This window comes from Poromitra crassiceps (assembly GCF_964638095.1).
Source record: "Poromitra crassiceps genome assembly, chromosome: 14".
Lineage (NCBI taxonomy): Eukaryota > Metazoa > Chordata > Actinopteri > Beryciformes > Melamphaidae > Poromitra > Poromitra crassiceps.
Window position 1 is genome coordinate 6425278 of NC_139633.1, and position 26082 is coordinate 6451359.

At 44.5% G+C, this 26082-nt stretch overlaps 1 protein-coding gene across 1 annotated transcript in view; it reads right to left on the bottom strand.

Annotated features, from left to right (window-relative positions):
• Window positions 1–184: 184 nt before the first annotated feature.
• The window catches only part of gbf1 (golgi brefeldin A resistant guanine nucleotide exchange factor 1), a 105568-nt gene continuing 79670 nt past the window's right edge, over window positions 185–26082 (bottom strand). The window contains exons 21-40 of the mRNA XM_083650564.1: window positions 24941–25023; window positions 24470–24706; window positions 22856–22949; window positions 21974–22150; window positions 21747–21811; window positions 21369–21486; window positions 21061–21132; window positions 19951–20045; window positions 19708–19861; window positions 13911–14136; window positions 13397–13554; window positions 11682–11931; window positions 9185–9402; window positions 8084–8234; window positions 7196–7326; window positions 6099–6200; window positions 5173–5286; window positions 3550–3727; window positions 2996–3154; window positions 185–2540 (exon numbers count right to left, since the gene is read on the bottom strand). Of these exons, the coding sequence (XP_083506690.1) occupies window positions 2245–2540; window positions 2996–3154; window positions 3550–3727; window positions 5173–5286; window positions 6099–6200; window positions 7196–7326; window positions 8084–8234; window positions 9185–9402; window positions 11682–11931; window positions 13397–13554; window positions 13911–14136; window positions 19708–19861; window positions 19951–20045; window positions 21061–21132; window positions 21369–21486; window positions 21747–21811; window positions 21974–22150; window positions 22856–22949; window positions 24470–24706; window positions 24941–25023 (3078 nt within the window). The 3' untranslated portion in view covers window positions 185–2244. The remainder of the gene's footprint in view (window positions 2541–2995; window positions 3155–3549; window positions 3728–5172; window positions 5287–6098; window positions 6201–7195; window positions 7327–8083; window positions 8235–9184; window positions 9403–11681; window positions 11932–13396; window positions 13555–13910; window positions 14137–19707; window positions 19862–19950; window positions 20046–21060; window positions 21133–21368; window positions 21487–21746; window positions 21812–21973; window positions 22151–22855; window positions 22950–24469; window positions 24707–24940; window positions 25024–26082) is intronic.

Genomic DNA, 26082 nt, shown 5'->3' on the forward strand with positions numbered 1-26082 from the left:
TTTCACTTTTTAATTGCTTAGCAGCACCTCGGCTCGTGGAATTGGAAAATAACTCACTAGCATTCATTCACTCACTTCAATTTTCAAAAGAATATCCTTTTAGAAATGGCACAGTTAGCAATTTAGTCAATCTCTGAGGCAAACACAAACATTTTCTTTACATTATATTTATTACATTGTAAAAAGTACATTACCTTTCATTTATATACATTATATTCATATAATTTCCTGTTCAAGCAAGAATCAGCTCCAGATATAACTAAGAATGTGGTAGGACATGAACATAACGGCGTACAAAACCTCCTTTGCCGTCTTGTGTTGGCGGTGCAAAACTGATGCCCAGACTCTGGCTGCTCTGACATAAGGCAGTGCATTTGTAGAATAATAGTGTGACCTGACCGAGACGCAGACGTCCCCATCAATTGTGCTGCAACAGAATAGTCCGACTAATCTTTCCTACCCGAATAAATAAGATAAAATATTACCGAGAAACCAAGAGCCGACGTTGGGGGTTGTGAGAAGCAGGGATTTTGATCGCATGATTGGACATTGAAAATATAAAAGCCGCAGGGGTTTTCAACCAAATCTATGCTATTATCTTAGGTGCGATATCCTGCATCCTGTTTCATCGCTTGCTCGGCTATCAAATATATTACAGTACATCTCTTCGGCATGCAAGAACGCATTCATCAACGTGAACAGATTTAGTATGACAAAATGCTCCAGTCCTAAAAAAAAAAAAACACCTCTAGTGATGCGAACAGCTCCTCCGGCTCTTAGGTATCCATGATCTGTACGATGACGGCCACGCCAAGACGCAAATGAGACGACAACACACCCCGATACTAGATGTGACAAAATGAAGTAAATAATGTACTCCTTAAATAATCTCATTGTTAGACCATAACGTATACCATAAAAGTCACCATTTTGAATCCAAAGGTTCCTCCATACAGCGGACCGACTGCGGTTGCAGACCTGAATATGTACATTTTGGAATGTTCTAGATGCGACATCATCTCCGATCCATCTGAACAAGGCTAAACGTGCACATCCCTCTTTGTTTTGTGTCATGTTGGGGGTTGGTGGGTTAAATTAGTTTTTTGTTCTTTTGGGCAAATAACGTCATTTAGAAGCATTAATTTAAAAGAAAACTTAAAAAAGATAATGTGGGCCAGTTTCTCCTGTACAGTTTTAAATTGCCACTAATCCCCTTAGGTTAAGACATGGTGCCTTAACCCCCGATAATCTGATTAGAAGAAAAGCTTTGTTGCCTCAATCGACAACATGCCTAAAAAAACAAACCAAACGTCCAGAAGCTAACCCACATACTAGCGTAGCGATGAGGTCAACCTCGTCAGCTCAAACCAATGGGAAGGCTGAGAACTGAATGGGAAATGCTGCGGCTCTGGCTGCAGGTGACTTCTCTTTTGGTTGGGTGCTGAGCCATAAACTACAAAACGACTTCCGACAACTCTTGACAAAACATGGGAATGTACGTCGCTCCGTACAACTTATTAATAAATCCACATTTGGGCACTTTTACACCATTAAATTGCATCAATTTGTGACGTTCAAATGCATTCCGGCATTTTGTGATGAAGTGTTGCTTTTTTCCCCTCAACCTGCCTCAGCTACTTCTACTTTTAATGCGTTTCCCAGAATGCCGTTCACCCTATACTCAAAACGCAATGTCTTGTGGCTGCAGTGCATTCTGGTCTATCGAGACGACGGTCAGTGGAGAAATTGTTCGCTCTCCTCTTCTACAATGGTTTGTTGAATGTCTTTGATTCTGAGGGACTGACACCAACACGCGTAGCGTTGCTATTTTAAATGAATGAAAAAATCTTCTCTTTAACAGTGTTAAAGTGTTTTAGGGTGATTTTTTTTTATAAAAATGCAGTTAGGTTAAGTCTTTCTTTTTGACTAAATGTATTGTTGCGCTGTTCTCAAGCATCCTCATGGACTCGTTGGCTCGGTGCCCTTGACTTTGTCGCACATCTAACTCACATTAGAATAAATATCCAGTCGTTCCAACAAATGGCTAACTAGCGGGGCTGGGAGTTGACATAGTGAAGCTGTTAGGGGGAGATGGAGGTAAAGCTAAAGTGTGTGGAGTCCAGCTGTTCGGCAGGATGTTCTATCTGTGCCAGAGAGCCTATTAGGGGAGGGTGGGGTCGACGGGGAGGAGGCCAGAGATACTATTGGGGGAGTGTGGTGTCGATGGGGACGAGGACAGATGCGTCACTTGACCTCGTCAGCTGGGCTCAGGCTGGTGGCACGGGGGCCGACCAGCAGCGGCACAGGGGAGGTGGCCTGGATGAGCGCGGGGTTGAGGATGATGGGCAGGGACATGGGGGGCAGCGGGGAGGCCAGGGGCTGCAGGATGAGTGGGGACTGGCTCAGGGAGGGCGAGGGGGACTGGCTCAGGGAGGGCGAGGGGGACTGGCTCAGGGGCGAGGAGGCCCGAGGTGGGAGCGTCTTGGCCAGGAGTGGCGCAGGGGGAGGCGACGGCGGCACCGGGGATGAGCGGTCCGTACCTGGTAAACACACAGAAGACGACAAATCAATCAATCAATCAATCAATGCCTAGTCTACAAATGAATGTTATGGTAGTTAAGTCATTAGGGTTAGAGCGATACACTGTCGATTTCAAAATGGCCCCTCCTCTAATCGCTGCAGTCCGCCGCTCATCGCCTTGCAAAGCATGCTGGGATACCTGGCGACGCGATCCAATACAAAATGAATGGGCAGCAGTGACAGCTGGCGTTTAATGTCGCTGCAGTCAGCACCGGCCGCGTCACATTGCATCCTGGACCTGCAGTCTGGTCTCTTTTTGACTCGAGCCGCGAGCAGCCAAGGATGAAGTCAGTACAAGCTGTGTGACCGGCGCGGAAAACAAAACCGAGTGATTCTGGTGTGAATTTCCAGGCCCCAGTTTGACGCTTCTGTGACGGAGACGTTTCTGGTGTGTCCCTGCCGTTAGTGTAGTTACCATTGGCACTGGGTGGCGGTGGCTCCTGGGGCGACTCTGGCCTGCTGGGGGTCTTTGGCTCTGTGGGGGCGACCGGGACCGGGGAGGGGGCCTGGGCAGGCTGAGGGGAGGGAGAACGGCCTGCGGGGGGCGCCGGCGGCTGGTCAGGCTCTGCTGGCTCTGAAAGTGAATATAAACATAAAATATATTTAATCTCTCCATCCCATCTCTCCTGTCACACATTATCGTTTAACAAAAATTGCTACCAATTATCTTGTCTATGTGAAAATGAATAAACCGGCTTTATTCCAGTGTGCAGATTTGTGGCTTTTGTTCACATTCCTGACAATTATGACCAAAACAGAGAGCGAAACAAGTTGCAAACAGCTTCCCATCATTGACATCTTTCCTTTTGGTCTCATTTGTTAAGGGCATTTATATACAGTATAGGTATCACATTTGACTTGAAGTGTTTATTGATGTTTAGAAAATTCTACACATCCCAGATTTCAAATGACTTGAAGTAGCTATTATTCCCGTTCAGTTTCCTCCATCTGTGCACGGCTGCTGTGTACCTGGTATGACGGTCTGTTTGAAGAGCTCCTCCCTCAGGTGAGGCAGGAAGCAGACGATCCTCTCCCAGGTGATCTCCCACAGGTCGGAGTATCCCGTCCTGGAGTCGGCGCTGTGGAAGATCCCCGCCGTGTCCATCACCAGCAGCATGTTCTTCAGAGACTCAGGGATCGCTTCCAGCTGCAAACGCACAGACAAAGTGGAGAGGCGCGACATCGCCAAGAGAGACTGAATCAGCTGGGATTCAAATCATGCTCTCCTGGGTTGAAATCTTGGCAAACGTTCCTTTATTTGGCATTTTATTTGTGTGCCAGTGCTGAAAGACAATTTGATGTACTGTGGTGGATTTCTGTTTTGCATTATCAGTCTTGACAATGATAAACAATTACAACTGAGTCTTTAGACAGTTGTAATTGTACAGTACAGTACAGTAACTTGTATAGACAAACTAATTATAATATATAATAATAATATATATATAAATTAGGGCTTGATCAATATTGGATTTTAAAGTCGGCACTGATCATTTTGGCCTGAAGCTGCAGATATTTTGTGCATTCAATATTAATATTTGACCCTGTTCAAATTGGAAGAATTATGCAAGTAAAATAATTAGACGTTTTCAGTGTTTCCCCTAAAGCCTCTGAAAGTGCCTTTTTAGACCATGGGAGGTGAAGGACTTTCCAGGCATAGATAAAACAAACAGTGTAGCATTATTGGATGCATAAACAATAAATATCAAATCCAACAAACTGGATCATATCAGAGGTGGACAACGCTCAACGGGACCATACAGTATAAGTTTGAATAAAAGGCCAATATCAGGTGGATATCTGGGTTAGGTGTCACCCTGTTACAGAGATCTCATTTCAGCAAAACACTTCCTATTGAATGACTGTGTGTGTTAGGGGTGGGGGAAAAAATCGATACACCACAGTATCGCGATATTTTGCCTGACGATATTGTATCGATATTGCAAAAAAAAAAAAAAAAAAATTTTTTTTTTTTTTTTTGCAGGCCATGCCAGGCCACCGGGCTACTATAAACTTTAGTTCCAAGGCCAGCAGTAAACAAACGGTAGCATATTTTCATTTTGTTTTAACAGTAACAGTTTTGTCATAACAGTAATTTACAAATTCCCCAGTTACTGAATGGGCTGCACAAGATGTTTTGTGCAAGTGAAGTGAAGTTGCATTGTTCAAAAACTACATAAGTACAGTAGTCCACACACACATCCAGTTAAGGTGGACTGTAAGTAGACTGTAACAAACAGTTCAGTTTGTCAGGTGCATGCAACTATGACATGACTTTATGAAAGTTGTTGGTCTGTCTACTTGACAATGTTGCTGCAATAAAATGGTTGAAGTCAGATGTACAGACTGAAAAATTGTTCTTATATAAACCAGATGTTGACAAAGTTTTCCTTTGGGGACATCATTTGCAGTTGAAAAAGTAAGAAATCGCAATATATCGAAATATCGCAATATTCAATATATCGCAATATCGATATATCGCAATATCGAAAATATCGCAGTATCGCAATACTATCGTATCGTGACTCAAGTATCGTTTCAGTATCGTATCGTGGGCATCTGGTGATTCCCACCCCTAGTGTGTGTCCTCACCAGGAGGTCGCTGGAGCCAGCATGCATGTACTTGTCCATGAAATCCAGAATGGTGAGCCACAGTGCGGCAAAGGTAGGCAGCGACAGCAGGGGGGAAAGGTGCTGCAAGAACACCTGGAGCAATGGAAAAGAAATGGAAAACTTTCATGGACTGGCTATAGAGTAGATTCAATCCCTAGTGTGTTATATTAATCGGTGATAGTAGCAAAACGGACATGTAATTATCCGAAAATGTTGTGGATTATTAGGTTACTTTAAATGAAGTATGTTGTCTCTTGTTACTGAGCGCTAAGGCTGGGTATTGGGACTCGATTCCTTTAGGTTTAAGGTATCGACCGAAATAACCCAGTACCAAGTAGTATTGAAACTTCTCCAGTCAAACGATAGCTGCATTCCTTTTTGTATACAGATCTAGAAAAAAAACGATTTGTGTGGTTTTGCTCGCAGCCTTTTCCGCAAGCGTTCAATTGAATGTACCGCAGCAGCGACTGTACAACCTGGCCTGATATTCAGACTGAATTGTCAACTCAACTCATAAACTAATTTCCTCTTCTAGTCTGAGATTGCAGTTAACAGCCAAACCCACAAGTGTGGAGTGGGCGTGGCTTAGAAGGTCTGGAGCCAGGCTAGCTACAACCCATACAGACCTATAAATATTTCAATAATTTTAACGCTTTCAAAATGTATTTGTGTAAAAAAAAACATTTGGATGGGGAGGAGTGGTGGCATTTTACACAACTGAATGCACATGATGGGTATCAAATGAAGCAGGAATATATATACATATATATTCGAATATTATATTCGAAAGTACTCTATTGGTATCGGTATCACATTAAGGGTACTGGTACTGGTTTTGTCTTTTTTTTTACGATACCCAGCCATACAGAGAGCTGCATTGGGTGTGAGCTAGCAGCGTTTCAGACCTTTGACAGCAGGGTGCAGGCTCTCATCCTGGTCTCCTCCATGCCGCCCACGTCGGCTGGACTGATGTTGTCAAGCAGTTTAGTCAGCAGAGGAAAAAGCACCTGGGAACACACACATATCAATATACAATATATACATACTGTGTATACATGCTGTGAATTCATTATTACATAGTGGTGGTGGTTTAGCAATACTGTTTCTTTCATGGTTCAACCTTAAAACAGTAACTTTTTAATTATCAGATGTGTAAAACACTCACAAATAACTTATTAAAAATGATTCTATTTGTTTTTTAGTCATTTTATAATCTTATCGTCAGTTTGTATTTCATCATAAGCAATGTGGGGGAGGGTGTCACTGACTCTGACATTGTGTTAGCAGAGACAAAGCAGCAACGTTTTCTCTCTGTGCGCCTGACGATCATAACTGGGCACTGGCGGTCTGGCCTCAGCAGCATCAGCTGCAGGTGCGTCTCTCTCATCTGACGCTGTTACAGCTCCCGTGGTACTGTAGCAGCTTAGCTTAGCCTAGCTTAGCTGCGGCTAAAACGTCACTCCGGCACGGGGGTCGCTTCCTCTTCCAGACTCTGCTGTGTCCGATTAAACAGCGGCCTCGTATCATGAAACTAGTTTTCTTCCAAATATACTGATAAAGTATTGAGTAGTATGATATTTTAGTGTCTGCTTTTCCCTGTCGCATGCGCAGCATGGGACGGGTGTGTTTTGGGAGACCCACATTTGACCGTCCTTGAAGGCACCACTACAGAAAATGCAGAAACGTAGTCTTGCAGTCTCAGGCCGAGCTCCAAAAAACCGCTAGGTGACGCAAAACTTTCCGGCAAATCAACGAGGTGCAGGCAACATAACATGGAGGACATTGTTAATTTGCATATTACCCACATTGTAATGATACAATGCTTTTGGAAGATGGTAAAAGTTGCTTTACTTTTCAATTTCAATAATTTAGGACTTTTCTAAACATGTTAAGGACCTGCATATACCTGTACAGACAAGATGAAAAAGTTTGGCAGATAGAAGCATTGGGACTGAGTGAAAGACAAGGGAAACCAATGCCAAAGATGCCACTCCCCCATTACCTTGTTGAAGCAGGACTCCCACTCGGTGGCGTCTAGCGTCTGCAGATCGTGGACCAGCAGCGCCCTCTGGAGGTAGGTGAGGGCCTGCATGCGGACCTGTCGCCTGGCGTCGCAGCACAGCCAAGCGATGCCTTGAAGGGGCAATGAAATGGAAGGACATGAGCGGCAGGGAAAGATTCAGCTGACAGCCGGCTGTTCAATCTGGGATCAGCTAAGTAAACATGTCAGACTAGTGGTGTAGCAGTTAGGGGGCGTTCTAAGATTTTGACCTTTACCTTTAGCGTCTCCATCAGGCCAATCAGTGTATTTCAAAATTATAGTACCTTTAATTACAGCCAATTACTATGATAAGAAGAAAAATGCAGGAGCACAGTGGAAAGATGCATCATCCCGACAAGTTTTGTCAAAATTAGAGGATTGAGTTTCTGAGGTATCACCCGAGGTACTGTACCAGGTGGAAAGGCATGGAAAAGTAACTTACATTTTGAATGACAAAAATCTCTAATAACTATAAAACTGCATGTCTTATGTTAGGGCCTAAAGCATGGGAACATTTTCGATAGATCCAAAAATTGCACGGGAAAGTTCCCTCAATCAGTCAAAACAAAGAAAATGTGTAAAGCTGACAGATTTTCTGTGGTTTTATAAGGCTACTGTTGTTCAAATTGCTCCCGATGGCTGTGCCAGCAGCCCCTACGTCGTAGCTTGCTGCCATCGGTGTATGAATGTCTGTGTGAATGGGTGAATGTAGGCACGTGTTGTAAAACACTTTGAGTGGTCGGTAGACTAGAAAAGCGCTATATAAATACAGTGCATTTACCATTGAAAGTAGTGCAATTCTATATACACACCGACTGTAAGTTATGTATTATTGTGAGGAAGCCCAACCTTGCAGCAGTGGACACCAGCAGCTGGTCCATAGGGTCTGGGAGTCTGCCTCGATCTTCCTGCCTGCGGCCTCAAGGTGGCGCTGCTCCTCTGCCCAGGAGCTGTAGATGCTGGCAGCCCGGGTGTGCAATGTGTGCATCAGGTCTAACAGCTGCACCGGCACAGAAAGCCACACACGTGTTAATATCTACAAGACTTGCCAAGTGTTGGACAATGACACTAAGCTGACTAAGCCACTTCAATACTGGAGTCAATAAATAAGCGGATTATGAGTTTGCAAATAAAGTAATTTCATACAAGCAACAATATTGTGGCATATCGGTGTCAAAATTGTAAACATCCAAGTTGATGGTGGATTAAATAACTGACATTACATTTCGCGGCTGCTGGACTGTGAACAAATAAACCTGTAACTTTACACTTAATACAAGGCTTTAAGTGTATTACTTGAAAACAGCCCTCTTTAAAATGGGTAAGGGAGATCTTTAAAAAGAGCCTAGTTAGTTAAGCACAAGGAGTCGATCCCAGCAGATATTTTAAGATTCAAATGAAATGAGTGATGAAAAGCTCTTGCTGGTTGTTGGGAAGTTGGGAAATCAGGGGCTGAAGCCGCGGTTAACGCCGACCAATGAGAGTGCGCCACCAGAAGCAGGAATAGGAAATCGCTAATGGTCAACTCAACCGCACAACACACACAATAACAAGTGTGTGTGTGTGTGTGTGTGTGTGTGTGTGTGTGAAGAGACAGAAAATAAATAGTGCTGTCATGTCACCGCCCCAAAAGTTTCACCTTAAATACACCTCACCAGGAGCACAGGACAAAATGGGAGGCTATTAGGAGGTGTACAATGTCCTGTCACAATGTGACATGCCATCTTTGCTCTGCATGAGGTGCAGGAGTCACAGCTTGGATACATTGGACTCCTCCTAAATGTCGCCTTGAGAGCTAAAGCCTCGTTTCCCAAAAGCACCGTAGTTCTGAGATCACCTTCAACTAAAGCACTTGTTTGTGGAGGGAAAGCAGCACACGGTGCTTGTGGGAGAGGCGGGGCTCAGAGTAACCGAAGGTATATAAAGGGTAAAGAGGGCTGGTGTACTTACGTCTTGACTAACCTGTAATGACACCGTGTGGTAGCTGGCGGGGACGCCCTCGTCCTCCTCGTCATCGCTGTGCGAGCGGAAAGGCCGCTGGCCGGACGCCCGGACGCCGCCGGCGCCGCGCCGTCCGCCGCCAGAGCCCTCCTTCTCCCGGCCGCCCGCCTTCCTCCGCGTCCGCGACTTGGAGTCGTACTTCTTCTTCTTGTCGTGGTTGCGGTAGCCTGAGTGGGCAGATGGAGAAAAAAAAAAAAAAAAGTTTGGCATGAAACAAGCACGGGACATGTAGGCATAGCAGGGAAGGGCATTTGGGGATGTGAAAAAAGTATTTGAGTTGAGTATTTCAGTCAACAGCTCACCCTAAAATCCAAAATACATACATGTATATTCCCTCTCACCTGTAGTGCTATTTATCCATCTCTATCGTTTTGTGTTAGTTGCCTGAGTTTTGGAGGTATCGGCCGCAGAGTTTCTGCCTTCTCTCCAATACAATGGAACCTGGAAGCTGACCAATACAACCAGAGTCTGATCTGCTGGCTACTGGTCAGTTCCACTGGAGCGGTTGGGGTTAAGGGCCTTGCTCAAGGGCACCTCAGTGGTGGTAAAGGAGGGGCAAGCGCTGCTTTTTCACTTTCCCCACCCAGATTTATCCTGCCGGTCCCGGGGATTGAACTGACGACCTTCCGGTCACAAGCTCGGTTCTCTAACCTTTAGGCCACCAGTGCACACATTGGTCAACATTGTGGGACTCCACCCACCCTGCATCTGCATCTATGCTCTATTAACACGGCAGGATTTCCCCCCAAAATATCCTTGGGGGTGGAGTAGAAATGCAGCAGGCATATAAAAAGGAGAAATGATGCTTCATTTTTCCATTGATGACTATGAAGGCTTGGAGAAGATGCATATTTGGAACACCCAGATGTTGCTGGCACGCAGCCCGGGCCCACGCAGCCCAGGCCCACGCCCCTGTGTACGTGGCGCAGTCCGTCATCGCGCCAATACAGACTGTCATGAAGTAATTACACCCAAGGTTAGCCCGACGTTTGAACAAACACTCCTCAAAACAACCGCCACGCTGTGGCACTTTTTCAAGAATTCCCATTTATCTTGAAAGCGCCTTAACAAAAGGATGTGAACGCCGGCCCAAAAGGCTCAAAACGGTAATAGCGGGGTTTTGCACTTTCTATTAGTATCTCATACAGATTAGCTTTGATCGACCCACGCTTTTTGTTCGTCTGTGTAAAGCTATGTTGACAGCGGCCTGGAGCGCTCGGGAGGGAAAATGAATAGGCCCCATCAGCCGTGCCAAAGTCAAAGTGCACTGCCTGTCATTTCCCGGGCTTAATCCTCCGTCTTACTGTAGATCACAAACGGAAAGAGATGGGACGAATGGAAAGAGGAGCGGGGGGGTTTCGGGGACAGATGGCGAGGAGGAAGAAAGGTAGAGACAGAGGTGTGTAGGGTGGGAGAATAACAGAACGGAGGTGGAGAGTAGCAGCAAAACAGCGAAGGGTTGGAGGTAGGCCTGCACGATATGAGGAAAATCTGTGATGTGCAATAACATTGTTCAATATAGCGATGACGATACGACTTGCGATAAATAAACAAATATTAAAGTATGCATATACAGTTCCTATGTCTTTCTGCTTTAATAATGCTAACATAGACCCCAAACATAGCCTATGCCCACTGAATAAAGAAATGAAATACATACTGACTCTAGCTGAAACTACACACAGCGTGTTTGGGCTTTGGCAGAGGGGCGGAGCGCACTGTTGCAAGGGAAAGGTGTACGCTGAATTTACAACACAAGACAAAATGATCAGATGCTGAGTGGGAATGCATGACGCATGTAAATAAAACCACTTTTGTTCATGATTGCGTTTCAGGCAGTCTTGCGATGTGTTTATTGCGCATGTTCTGCTCATATTGCGATGACGATAAGAATACGATTAATTGTGCAGCCCTAGTTGGAGGTGATGTTTAATTCATCCTGCTATACAACTTACCTGTGTATTAGCTTCAAGAAGTAGAGCATTTACAGTAGGGATGCACCGATATGAACGTTTTGGCCAATACCGAGAACCGATATTAACATTGCTCTTATGGCCGATAACCGATATTTACCGATGTCGACGTGATCTGTATAAAGACACATTTGTATGATAATCAAATTCGTGTACATACTGAAAAACACATGTAAACACTGTGAATTTGAAAAAGTAATGGATTGCTTCATTTCCAAAACATTTGGAAAAGCCCATAAATCATAATGTAGATTTATCACATTGCTTCCTCTCAACGTGAACATTTTGGCTGATACCGATAACCGATATTAACATTGCAACATCGGACCGACGCCGATGTGTTAAAAAATGACTAACATTGGCCCGATACCGATATGAATGCCGATATATCGTGCATCCCTAATTTACAGTAAAGGGGAATGGCGGGTGGTCCGTCATGATGACGATGACGACGTGACGTCAGTCGGTCTCACCTCCGTTGAGGCTGGCCTCCACAAACACGCGGATAGCCTTGACGCACAGCTCAAAGTTGTCGGGCGTGACGTGGGCGGCGTCGCGGACGATGAAGGACAGCGTTTCCACACACTTGATGAGGGACTTGGTGTCGTGCTGGCCCAGGTCCTGACCCAGCGTCAGGCTGTACTGGTTGACTAGCGGGTGATTCAGGGGGGTCTTGGAGCTCACTGGTGGGGTCTTGCTGGTCTCCAGGTCATCTTTACCAACCTACAGTGTAGGGGAGGACAACAAATAGTGAAATAGTGAATAGTGAAAATAGTGAATATGTGCAAGGCTTTGATCCACTTGGATGGAAATGAGGTATTGATGATTAGTAGGGCTGTGGCGATTCACTTATCTCCCGATTCGATACTATCACGATTCTTGGGTGCCGATTCGATTTATATTGCGATTCTTAAGTATTGCGATTCTACGATTATTGCGATTCGATATTACGATTTATTGCGATTTTTGTTTCTTTTTTTCTTTTCTTTTTTCAGTTTGTTTGCTTTTTTACACTAGATTAGAACATGGGAAAAGTTGAATCATACACTAGAGACTGTATATTATATCATGAGTAGGGCTGGGCGATATAGTTAAAAACAGGGGCGGACTGGGATCATAATTCAGGCCGGGCATTAGATACCAAGCAGGCCAGGCCGATATGGGCCGACGCGCGTGAAATTTGGGCCGTTTGAAGCCCAATTTGGGCCGTTTGAAGTGTAATTATTACTTCAGACTAACTAATAAAGTACGGTAATAAAACCACTAGTAAACCAGTAGGCGGCGCCTGGCCTGCTGTTCAGTGAGTGGCCTGACTGCATTTTTTTTTTTTTTTTTTTGCGATTATCGATTCTGGAATAAAAGATCGATTCAAAAAATCGTGACATTAAAAATCGCGATACTTAGGTGAATCGATTTTTTCCCCCACCCCTAATGATTAGGCCCCTATTTTATTTGGAACACCCTGCCTGAGACACTTACACTGGTAAAGCCAGTCTCATCTTTTAGAAAACAGGCCTTAAACCTACTTCACCCTCACTTCATGTTTTATTCATTGGCTAATCTGATGACTGATGTTTCAGCACGGTGTGTGTGTGCATGTACTGTACATGTACCTGTGCAGGGCAGCTCATCGTTCAGGCCTACGCTATATGCATATATATAAGCAGTGCCTCAGGAGGTCCCGGAAGATCATCAAGGACACGAACCACCCGCACAACAGCCTGTTCTCCCTGTTGCCCTCAGGGAGAAGATACAGGGTCCCGAAAGCACGCACAAACCGTTTACAGGACAGTTTCTTTCCGCAGGCTACGAGAGTCCTCAATAAATAAACCCTCAATAAATCTGGATTCTTGACATTTGCACACCTCTTTGCACATCTGGACACTTTTATATCTATTCTATTTTAATACCTTATTATTCTATTGTAATACCTTATTTTAATACCTTATTATTCTATTTACTTACACCGTTTACATTGTTTGCCCTAGGTAACTATGTTGCACTATTGTTGTTGTTGTGATTGTGTTTGCTGTGATTTTGCACCTATTTTACCTCCTGCACCTCGTCTGTAACGGAGCCTACAGCATAAGAATTTCACACGTGCGTACTTGTACCATGGAGTGACGATACAAATCTTGAATCTATATGTATACATCTGAGTGTGTGTGAAAGTGGTGTGTGTACTGACCACCAGCCATCCGCTGCTCGCTACGTCCACGTCGGGTGTGGACCGAGGCATCCTGGACTTGCCGTGCTCAGTGTAGAGCCCGGGGTCGGACGTGTAGCCCAGGTCTGAACACGCGTCGCTGGGAGGGTGGGATGGCAGCTCGCTGTCTGACAGGGCAGCTGAGGACAGACGAGCAAACAAAATCTAATTTTCCTTTCATTCCAAATTGAAATAAAAGACTGACAACACTAGTGGACTGAGATAGAGGCTGGCACTGTCGTGGATAATTCTATATTGCCACGAGGACAGTCATACCAAAGATGATCCAAATAAGACGGCCCAACTTCAACTCACTTCCTGTCATATTGTCACGTGGGTTTTGCCCACGGTTTTCCACGGACACGCCCACTTAGGAGACTTTCGGCAGGTCTGAGTCAATGGTTGACCACGCCCATTTAGGAGACTGCTACCATTTGTTAGAATTGGCTGAGCCTGCGGTGACCCATCCATAGTCATATAATATCTACGGTCATACCCGTGTCGTGGTCGGTGTTGGCCGTGGAGAGCTGGAAGGAGGCGGGAGGCTTCACCCCGGCTCCGATGCACTCCAGCAGGGAGAAGAGGGTGTACCAGTGGTCGGTGCAGTGGATGTTGGCGGCGTTGGTCTTCAGCAGCTCGTGGAGGCCGTAGGCCACCTCCCGGCTCACCCGGGACAGCACCTGAGGCTTCATCATCAGCAGCAAGCGGAGGGAGAGGAGCACCTGTGGGTGTGTCGGGGGTAATGCATTTAATCGTGCATTTTATTTATATGGCACACTTTTGAAATACAACAAATTCTCAAGGTGCTCGACAGAAAGAGTTAACCAATCATAGTACAATGTTAAAACTGATAAATATACATACAGAAATAATGCAAATATAGGTATAAACCAAAATAAGGTTAAAATAAGATGAATGAAATTGGTGACAAACATTTAGAGACCCAGGTTTAAAGGGAAAGCACATATAAACCAGGGCCCTAGGAGGAAGCAGGGAGGAGCAGGTAAGTCTTAAGATTCGAGTCTGAGGCCATAATCGTTCTGGGAGCTGATTCCAGGGGTGGGGCCCCAGCCACGAAAAGGTGCCATCTCCCATGCTTGTCAGCTTTGTCCGTGGCACAGCAAGGAGTGTGAGTGTCCGGAGTGAGGATTGAGGGGTGAGGCGCTCCTGAAGGTAGGGTGGGGGGTAGGGGTGGGTGGAGATGTGTCCGCGCTTTAGATCGGGGGTTCCCATTGTGGCCTTGATGTTTCCATGACGTTCAGTGACATGAGCAAAAATGTTCTTCCTTCCTGGTTTGTTCGTGCTATTTCTCAGTGTGCTTTCTACACCAGCTGAAAACCATCTAATACAATGACTGTGCAAAACAAGTTGGATACCTGTAGTACATACTGCTGTATTCTTGTAAAGTGACCCATTTGTAAAATTAGCTGATTATTTCCTTACTTCCGCAGAGAATTGATCAAATGTCCTGATTTGCCCTACCTAGAATTCAACAAATGTATTGATTCTATGATATTCCAGGAATTCCAGGACCCAGACTCTGATAGATTCACACAGAAAATTGACTTTTCGTGGACAGTTTGTGTGTGTGTGTGTGTGTGTGTGTGTGTGTGAGAGAGACAACTCCCAATATGAACAAAATCCAATCTGTTGATTCCAATACAATTAAAATAATGTAATAAGAGAATAATAATAATAATAATAATAATAATAATTATTATTATTATTAATACTCTTTAATCTATATAATAAAGGTGACGTTGTCTGCCTGTGTGTGTGTGTGTGTGTGTGTGTGTGTGTGTGTGTGTGTGTGTAAATGTGAATAGCGGCGTGTTATGATCTGGGGAAGCTCATGGGCAGGTTGTATAGTCCTGGAACTACATGGAAAGTCCTGGAAACAACCTGGACACCACCATTAATTTCTGGCCAAGAAAACGGCACACTTGTATTGCTTTGTGCCTATTTAACCCGGGCAACGCGGGGCGGGGTACATTGCTAGTAATTAATAAGAGACAATTTCAACACGTCCGTATGAAAGCATATGAATGAATTAAAGAATTATACACAAATAAACAAAACAAACACACCCAAAAAATTAAATCTATGTAATATGAAAACTATAAAAACTACCTGACTGTATGTAAGGCATACAAATGAGAAAGAATGTGAATTTGTAGGTTTATATACATCATGTGCAAGATGTGCATTGCATTTTACATGAACCGGTGGATAAGGATGTAGGAAGATGTACAGTCACATGTGGAGAAGGTAGATGCTCATGTAATGTAGCATACAGACAGCAGAAGGCTGTCTTTATGCTACATCATTATATAAAGGCACGTGGCAGCGTTCTGACCTGATTTCCTGTCACATTAAGACCTCCAGCCGTTGGTTGTTACGTGCACGCTGCAATGTCACAATGCTCTGCTGCTTCTTCACCATTAGATCATGGGCTTTAGATCATGGGCTCTAAATGTAGGTCGCCCTCCTTGAGGTCAGGTCAGCACATGCAAGCGTTCAATTATTGTCCACCTTATTTGGACACATCTCCCCACCAGTTACTGTCTTTGATTTGACACCAGCGATGGAGGCTTACTTTACAGCTTTACAGTGCTGCATCTTTCTGTACGTTTTTGTTTCATCGTGCTCCCAATTTCATTCATGACTTTTTACACCTTTTATTCTATTAGTATTATTATTACTACTACTACTACTACCATCATCATCATCATCATCATCATCGTCTCTTTACTCATCTTCTTATCTTGTTAAGCACTTTATATTGCATTCATGAAAGAAACTAGATTTGAAAACTGAAGCTAAGTTTCTTCTTCAGGAATAAATCCTGCTTCTCATTTGTTGCTAGGAAACGTTTGGTTGCTGCGACCTTCCTGCCTCTTTTGGATGATGGTGATGTCCTGTATACGCATGCCTCCGCTAGTTGTCTATCTCCTGGATGCAGCTTACCATGACGCGCTGCGTTTTGTTACCGGCTGTAAAGCTCTTACTCACCACTGTGTTCTGTACTCACTAGTCAACTGGCCATCTCTTTCCACCCGCCGAACCCATCACTGGTACATTTTAATTTACAAATCCATCCTAGGCCTGCTACCTCATTACTTATCTAACTATCTATCTCGCAAACAGTCCAGCTACAGCCTGCATACACAGGACTTCATCACCTACTCATCCCCTTGGTCCGTACTGAGAAAGACAAAAAGGCATTCTCCTACGCGGGCCCTTCTGCCTGAAACACGCTACAGCAGTGATACTCAACTTGCGGCCCGTTATGGAATTGCATTTCTTTTTTTTTTACAGTGCACCTGAACGCAACATGCAAGATACCCGCTGAATAAGTGTCCAAATGTTCATGTTATTCTGGCCAATACTCCACTTCTGTTATAGCATTTCAGTCTGGAATATGGAATATCTTTCAATAATCTATGATTTAGCTGCTAAATTGTCAAATACCGCCGTCTGCTCGCTACCCATGCACTTATGTATGTACTTAATAACCTAACTAACTTACCCTAACTAACTATCCGGTGTGCACAACATTGTCAGACTAAACTCCGGCTGACACCCCAAAAGCCTACAATCTGCTACAGAAAAATGTATATTGTTTGTTTATTAACTGGCCCCTGGCCTTCTATCATTTCACGAAAGTGGCCCCTGGGCAAAGCAAGTTGAGTATCCCTGCGCTACAGCTTAGTCTGAAGCTGTCCAGCCTGATCCCCTAGCGAGTTTTAAACTTATATTGAAGAATTTGAAGAGTGCGTCTATGCTTTGCTCCTGCTCACAAAGCTGACTCTCTCCTCCTTTAGCACTTTATCTCCTTTAGCACTTTATACTTTAATTATTTTAGTGAATGTCTCTTTGTTTATTGAAACTGTAAAATGTTGTACCTGTTGCTATGTTTAGTGATTCAATTTTATTTATTTGTATCCGAGTCTGTATTGTTGTTATCTTGTTGCCCTGTAACTGTATATATCTGACCCATATTGCACCCAACCCCACCCGAACTGTATCATACCATATGTTATTATGGTTCATCACATGAAGCATCTGGGTCTCAGCGGCCTCCTGACCTAAATAACGATGATATAATAATGATTGTATCAGCAGCCAATTAACCTTGCAAGAAAAATGACATAACCTGAAAGCGGCACACAACGGCTCCCATTGGCCTTTTCCTCAGCAGTTGATATTTGATTGGCTCTTGGATGTTTAATTAGCTCTCCTGTTCCTGGGAGGATTATTCTGTGAACTAGGTCTCTCCAACTGAGCCACTTATCCCATCTGGCCAGTAAAGCGAAGGTAAACAAGCTACGTTGACCAGTTACAGTTAAATTGTCCATGTGCAGCTGCCCTAATGAGGTCAGCAAGTTAGCTGCCAAATTAGAGTGAACCTGAATTTTCTTTCCAGCTTTCGGGGCTGCAATGTAAAACATTTACATTTGACTAAGGATGGGACGAAGACACGCTTATCTAACGATACAATTGCGATACGTGATGTGGGGCTAGGGCTGTTCGATTTTGCCTAAAACTAAAATTGACGATTTTTTCTCTCAAAATTCGATTTCGATTTTTTTATACTATTATACTTCTCTAAACATTTGTTGCCCTGCAGAGATCTTTTCCCCCCTTTTTTTCCATAAGTGACAATTTACGCTTTTACTCTGAAGGCAGAACAACCCAACTTCCTGTTTTAGCTTGCCGCTGCTATGCCTACTGTAACTTCCTGGCTGTTGCTTGCTAACTTGACACTAGTGGATTTGCGTGCTCGGAGTTATATCTGTACTAGAATAACACAAAGTCACAACAGGAATGCGGGGAACTGCGATAGCAGTTAGGGGGAAATTCAGACACACAGGGACAGGTGAGTCAGCTGAGGCTGCTAACTTACAGCCATGAATACAGCCAATCTATCAGTACTCGGTGGCCTCACGTGTTGTTTTGTTATTATGTGAACTGTAAAGGCAACGTTTCATCGTCCGGTGATAACGTCTGTGTTCGTGTGCGCGCGTGAGTGTGTTGTTGTGGCAATCGTTATCTTGTAGGCTGCAGCCCGCAGTGCAACAAGCTGCGCTCAGTGCTCACTCTGTGCTTTTTGGTCGGAGGTGTTGAAATAAGTCCATTGCGCTGCTGTCTTTAGTAGCCAGTATCACAGCCTCTAGAGAGACTTTACAGCTGGGAGAATGGACAAGTAGCAGCATGCGTACATGAGAGAGAGCGTAACGTAATTACCCTAGTTGAAGTGTAAATCGATTTTACGATTTTCGCGTTTTTAACATCGTCCTAACTAATTAATTCGATTACGATTCAAAATCAATTTATCGTGCAGCCCTATGTGGGGCTCACGATTCAATATAACAATGAAATAATGTCATAAACAAAAAGTTCAGTGACAACACAGACTGACTGTGCAGCATTATGTTTATTTCTGAGACACAAATCTTTCTAGCTTGTGAAATTTTGTGATTACTACAGCAGAATAAAATGTTATTCGCAATAATATAATATCGTAAACCCAGCCTCCACGTGACCTCTATGTTCTCAATCATAAAGATTTACTAAACTTATACTACAGGCATAGTCTGTGACGTCACGTTGAAGGCAAATATCGCAATGCCTTGCCCCACGATCTGTATTGCCACATTTTGTATTGCATCCCTCCATGTTACTGTACAGCTAGGTATCATATCCAAAGTGACAAGGACACTTTGACAAGACACATGGTTGGTTGATTGACAGACATCAGCTGTTGGACATTGTGGCCCTTCAGTGATGACACGGTCTTTCTAAACGCAGGGTCAGTGTGTGCCAGAGATGGGGACTTGGACTTGAGACTTGACTTGAGACTTGTCCTCAAAGTCTTGGGACTTGACTTGGACTTGAGATTTGGGACTTGTGAACAATCTTTATTTTTGTGTGTATTAACATTAAGGACTCAATGCTGATGCTGTATGCTAAGAGATATGCAGTGTTCTAAGCAGACTGGATGGCATGCAGCAGATGATAGAACGCTCATCCATAAGAGACTTGAGACTTGACTTGGACTTGTGACCAAAGACTTGAGACTTGACTTTGACTATAGCTAAAATACTTGAGACTCGACTTGGACTATAGCTCAAAGACTTGAGACTTGACTTTGACTATAGCTCAAATACTTGAGTCTTGACTTTGACTATAGCTAAAAGACTTGAGACTTGACTTGGACTTGCAAAAAATGACTTGTGAGCATCTCTGTGTGTGTGTGTGTGTGTGTGTGTGTGTGTGTGTGTTTACCGCACCTGCGAGCTGATGTCCTCTCGCCGCAGTAGGCGGATGGCCAGCCGCAGGAGCCCGACCACGGCCCTCTCCACCAGGAAGCAGCTCTCGTTGGGGTGGACGCACAGATGGCAAAGGTGGTCTCGGACAGTCTGCCACACGCACGACACGCGATCTCTACGCGTGGAGACAAAGAAAAAACGGCGTTAAGAGACACGTTAGGGAGGTCGACGACAAGTGTGTGGAGAGAGAGGTTTACGCCTCACCTGTTCTCCAGAACGATGCGGAGCAGCATCTCCAGGCAGAAGGCGGCGTCCTCTTCATCGTAGGTCTCCTCGTCAGGCGTGACCGATATCAGAGCCTGGTGGAAAACAAAACGGATTATTCAACCACAGCTTCAAAGGTTATTGGGACTCATTATTCACCTTATGTAGCCACGCCCATTTGACCCGGTTGTGTGGTCGTGTGACGACCTCCGGCAAAAAAAAGAAAGAAAGAAAATGGCTGGTTACTCCAATATCATCTAACTCTGAATTAACTAATAATTTAGCCAATTGTATGTAACATACCAAATAAAAGCAAACGGCAATGTCTAAGAATGCAACGCCATGTAACTGGCTCATTAAGTCTCACATTCCAGGGAATTACGTTAACGTCTGCGGGTCTTATTGACGTAAATGGCTCGCGCTGCCTCGGAGGAGAGAAAACTATCTGAAGCTTTCTTTGTTGGAGTCCAGGTATGTTTTACAAGAAAGTGCTCGTCATTGTCGACCATAACGTTATCTGACCTGGCCAACAGTGGATACTCGCTTACTTGCTGTGTAGCTCAAAAAGTAGTTCTTTGTTTTACCCCCTGCACTGTCCACTACAAAAACAACTCAACATTCTTTCGTATTTGGCGCTGTGACCGCCGGTGGTGTTAACACGACCCGGAAGAATTTGGCCCACCCCCCCGCGTCTGAACATAAGGTGAATAGGAATGCCATTTGTTGGACAGTTTAATCCAAAGTATCTATCAAGCACATACATGTGTTTGCCACAGTCAGAAAGCTACGACTGTCTGTTCTACCACAGGTTTGCCTGACATACATTGTTATGTCCTTCGGGGACCCTCAACACCCTCTTAACCCATTGATACCTGATGCAGCATTTGCGTCTATATCCCTCATTTGTGTGCGTATCCCTTTAAGACCGCGAACCGCGTTAACGCAGTTCGCGGTCTTAAAGGGATACACACACAAATGCTGCATCAGGTATCAATGGGTTAACTCTGAGTTTTCCCTCATTGCTCCAAATATGTTTTCATGCTGACAATTAATGTAATGTAATGTAATGTAATGTAATGTAATGCTGACAATTAAGTCATAAATATTTACCTTCATTAGTTCCTGTAGAGACTCCAGCTGTAGGAATTTACTCTCTGTGATCAATTTCTCTGGGTCGCATTGCTATATGGAGGAAATGATGATCATGAAATCATGATTATGTCACATTTTATACAGTGAAAATGACAAATAGGGAATGAGCATTGAAACTACAACCTCTTTCCAATTGCCCTCCTAGTTAGCACATTTACATCAAATTCAATTCATTCAATATTGATCGCCAAGGGGACAATAAGAAGCAAATAAACAGCGAATGGAATAATCTGCTCCGTCCGCACGTGAAGTTGAGTGTCCAGTACCTTGATGCAGAGGATGGCGGCCTGCTTGGCCTCCTGGTTTTCTGTGGACGGTCCTCTGAGTCCCGACTGCTCAGTTCCGCTGAACCAGTTGACAAAACCCAACAATGCCGACTCACCGCTGAGACACGCGGGAGAAAATCATTTCAATTAATATTCTGCTGCTGTCTGTGGCTCATCAGACATCTCCTTCAACAGGTTTGGCCTCTTTAATAAAAGCATACGTGACATACTAAGAAACAATGAGTACAAGTAAAACATGGCTGGAGTGATGATCCAACGAGTATGTTGCAATAAAGAGATTTAAAAATGCAGTAATATTTACGCCATGAACGACTTAAATACATGTAATAGCAAGTGTCAGAGGAGACGTGTGCTCACCGATTTGAAGGAGTTTCCTCTCTTTGAAGGGAAATCTTGCCATTTGGCTCCACAAAATCCTCCACCTGAAGTCAAACAGCACAGATCAAGAATTTCAGTATTGGGCCAGTAGGTGGCAGTAGAACATCTAAGAAATGCTCTCAGAAAGTCTCAAGACTATAACTCCAACCCTAGCTGACAAATGTGAAGGCAAATGAAAGGGAATGGGAATGCTTGGTCCTCCTGACCTCCACCATGGCCTTGGGCAGCAGCTCAGCCCTGAAGAGCTGCAGCATGGAGTCCATGATGTTCTTCCAGCCCTCCCTCAGGATGTCTCCGTGGCGATGGGCGAGGTGGAACACCGTCTTAGCCGCCACCTGCGCTTTGCCGTTGCTGCCGAACACCATGGGAAGGTTTTCCACAGACTGCAGGGGGGGTGGTATTATTAAAGGTCAACCCATATGGGTTATTGGAGGCAGATAGCTATATTTTGTTCAAATATTCATAGTTTAAATATGACCTGTTTCATGCCAAAAAAGTGTTTCCCCCTGCATTTAACCCATTGATACCTGATGCAGCATTTGCGTGTATATCCCTCATTTGTGTGTGTATCCCTTTAAGACCGCGAACCGCGTCACGCGGTTCGCGGTCTTAAAGGGATACACACACAAATGCTGCATCAGGTATCAATGGGTTAGATATTGGGACACTAAAGCGCTATTGTACGCCAGGATGACACCTTCACTGCTCCTACTACTGTACATGTAATATAACTATAACATACTGGTGGATACTTGCTTGGAATCTGATTAAAACGCCACGTCAAGTAGTAAGGTCTTCCCATAGACAACCAGTGTATTGATCCATTCTACACAAAATATGTAATCAATCAAATGGCATCATATCCATGATATCTGAGGAACAATATCAGACCACGACTGGACCCGACTGACATTTTCAACAAAGACATCCGTTTCTTTTGTCCTGGGTTCCATCTTAACAGCGCTGTATTCTTTTCTAGTGTGGATATCCAGCTTTAACTGCATAGAGGAGCTGTATCCACATTAGCCACGTTGGCAGCAGAGAAAGAGAAAGTGCAGACTTGTCTCTTTTCTCTGAGCGCGCCTCACCTCGCTGCTCAGCGTGGTGAACTTGCACAGGGAGATGATCAGGTTGTCAAACACATCGCTGAAGCCATAGTGAGCTGATATCATGGCACATTTCCTGCGTGGACAGAAACAACATATATATATAAATAAATAAATAAATAAATAAATAAATAAATAAGACTCAAACTTGTAAAAACGATCTTTCTCTACATTTAATAGAATGTAGGCTTTTAACCTGCAACAATGTCTATGTGTCTAAATGATTTACAAACAAATAAACACATAAATAAATCATGTTTTCTGTGATAGTCAAGGATTTCTGTGATAGTCAGTGACGAAAAGTATTACGTAGAGAGGCTAAAGCTGGTGTTTTTTTACTCTTGCACCATTGGAACATGTTTTTACATGAAGTGTGGAGACCGAATTTCAAGCATGAAGGTCGCCATTCCGTCTCTGCAGACCACACTTCAATCATGAGAGGCCAGTTGGTAAGATTTAACATGCAGCTTTATTCAGCAAATGGCATGGCGACTAGTTTGGCGTATGACTCCATTGTAAGATGACGCTCCTCTTGTGGTGAGAGGAGGGGGCATCTGTATAGGCTAGGATAGAGAATCCCCCCAAAAGGAAGAGCTCATTTCCGGTGGTTGATTGAGATCAATCCGTTACTTTGACTTACTTCTGCCCCCCAACTCAATCAACCACCGTAAATGAACTCTTCCTTTCGGGGGGATTCTCTATCCTAGCCTATACAGATGAGGAGCGTCATCTTACAATGGAGTCATACGCCAAAGTAGTCGCCAGGCCATTTGCTGAATAAAGCTGCTTGTTAAATCTTACCAACTGGTCTCTCATGATTGAAAGATAATTAAGAGCAACAATGACAAACTGACAGCCTGTTCTTATGCTTCATGCCCATCTGTTAATATTAAAGGGGCATTATGTAATCTATGACTACTGGCAACCAGAAGGAATCTTAACAACAGTAATATGAGCCCCTTATCTCCTCTGCTTGAACTACGGTGGCCTGTGATTGACACAATAAAGTCGCATTTTCACAAGAGAGATCCTACTAGACTCGTTGCCCCTTTAAATCCCTATTACACTGAAGAGGTGTGAACAGCAAAGACAAAAAGGATGCGACTGTCCCGACACGTTAGCGACAGACTGGATTTTGGCGTGGGCGTTAGGGATGTCCAATACTAGAATTTATAGTACTAGAAAATATCGATACTCGATACCATTTTCGATACCACGCGATGACGACACATCAAAAATAAAGTTAGACAGACAGACGCACATTTCTCCATAATCTAGGTCCCATAAAACTCATTAAAACTTTGCACTGACTGCAGATTACCCCTGCTCTAGCCATCAGCCTAACTTGTTCAACTTAACTTGTTGAAGTAACAGATACCAACCGATGATAGGGTGGGGAAATTCTGTGATTTTTCATTCAAAGAAAGCACTGCTGGTATCGAAACTGTTGCAAATGAGTATTGTATCCGTTTCAAAGTTTTAGTATTGACACTTATCGATACCTGTTGCAAATGAGTATTGTATATCCGTTTCAAAATTTCAGTATTGATACTTTTTGATAGTATCGGTACTTTTGACAACCCTAGTGGGTGGTACCTGAAGCCGGCGATGGCCTTGTGGATGATGTTGTCGTCCAGGCTCTTGTCGAAGACGTAGGAGAGGGCGGCGATGGTGGGGCCCCAGGTCATGGTGAACAGGTCGTGGTCGTAGCTGCCGGGCGGCACGTGCAGGAAGACGCCCTCGGTGGTGGCACCGCGGTGCAGCAGCAAGCTCCACACGTAGTTCTCCTTCACCAAGCCCGACTGCTCGTCAGGCATCACGATCTCCTCATTCCTGTGGCGGGGCAGACGCGTGAATTTAAGAAGAGACTTCCTACGTGTGGTTCCGCCCTTATGGAAAATGCTTAAATATTTGTTTTAAGTATTAAAACAACTGTACTTGTTTTGAGTGATTGTACCTGCTGTAGATTTTTCTGTACATTTTACTTTGATACAATTCTATTTCTTATCTTGATTGCATTTTCTCATATCCTGAATTTGCATGTGTGACTGTGTGACATCAGCGTACTTGATTGCATTGTAGATATCCTCCAACATGTCCTGGTCAAAGTCTTTGTTTCCATTGACTCCCTTCAGATTCTTCTTGAATTGCTATTTCAGGGGGGCAAAAACAACACAATCAATTACCAATCGTAGAATACAGCATCTCTGTTGCCAGGAATTGTATTCAAACATCTGAACAAGGGGCTGAAAAATGGCCTCCTCTCTCCCCGGGTCTCCACCATCAACACGTCAGTCAATGCGTCTCAACGAGGGAGCTTAGCTCCGACACCCAAGCCTCTGGCATCCGGCGCTTCGTTAACCGAGCGTCCCGGCAACAATTAAAAGGGGTCCGGGTGGGATGGCACATGTTATGTGTCACTTAATACGCTTTAGTGGCAATGTTAGGAAAACAGGGACGGGAGCCAAGGGCCTCCTGTAAATAAACAGAACTGGCCGGCGATGACTGACGGCCTCGAGGCTCGGGCTGTTTGCTCGTGACTTGGCAGCGTCGAGCCCCACTGGCAGGTAAAGGCAGAGGAGAAACTAGAGATTCTCTGCAGGGAGACGAACAGACAGAGAAATAAACACCGGCCCAGAGAGAGAGAGAGAGAGAGAGGGAGGGAGAGAGAGAGAGAGGGAGAGAGAGAGAGAGAGGGAGAGAGAGGGAAAGAGAGGGAGGAGGAGAGGGAGACAGCGAGAGATCAGGAGGTGACTGGGACGCCTCCCTCCCTCCCTCTGCCTCTCTCTTAAACACACGCAGGCACACACACACACGCAGACACACACACACGCAGGCACACACACACACACACAGGCGCACACACACACACACACACACACACACACAGGCACACACATACAGGCGCGCACACACACACACAGGCACACACACACACACACACACACACACAAACACACAAACGGCAGTTCCTGGAGCGGCCGATGGTAACAATAGCTGTCAGAAAAAAGGCAGCTGGACATACAGGGCTGCCAAATCGTCATGAGACTGAAACGGAGAATGCACTCGCCACGTTAAGTTGACACTGTATAGACAAACTTAACAGTGCACCAAATGCAACGACGCCATTTGTGATCGTGCATGTCGGCTCCCTTGGTACATGTGGTTCCGTTGTAAAATGCATGGGAATAGGCATGCTAGCGAGGCTA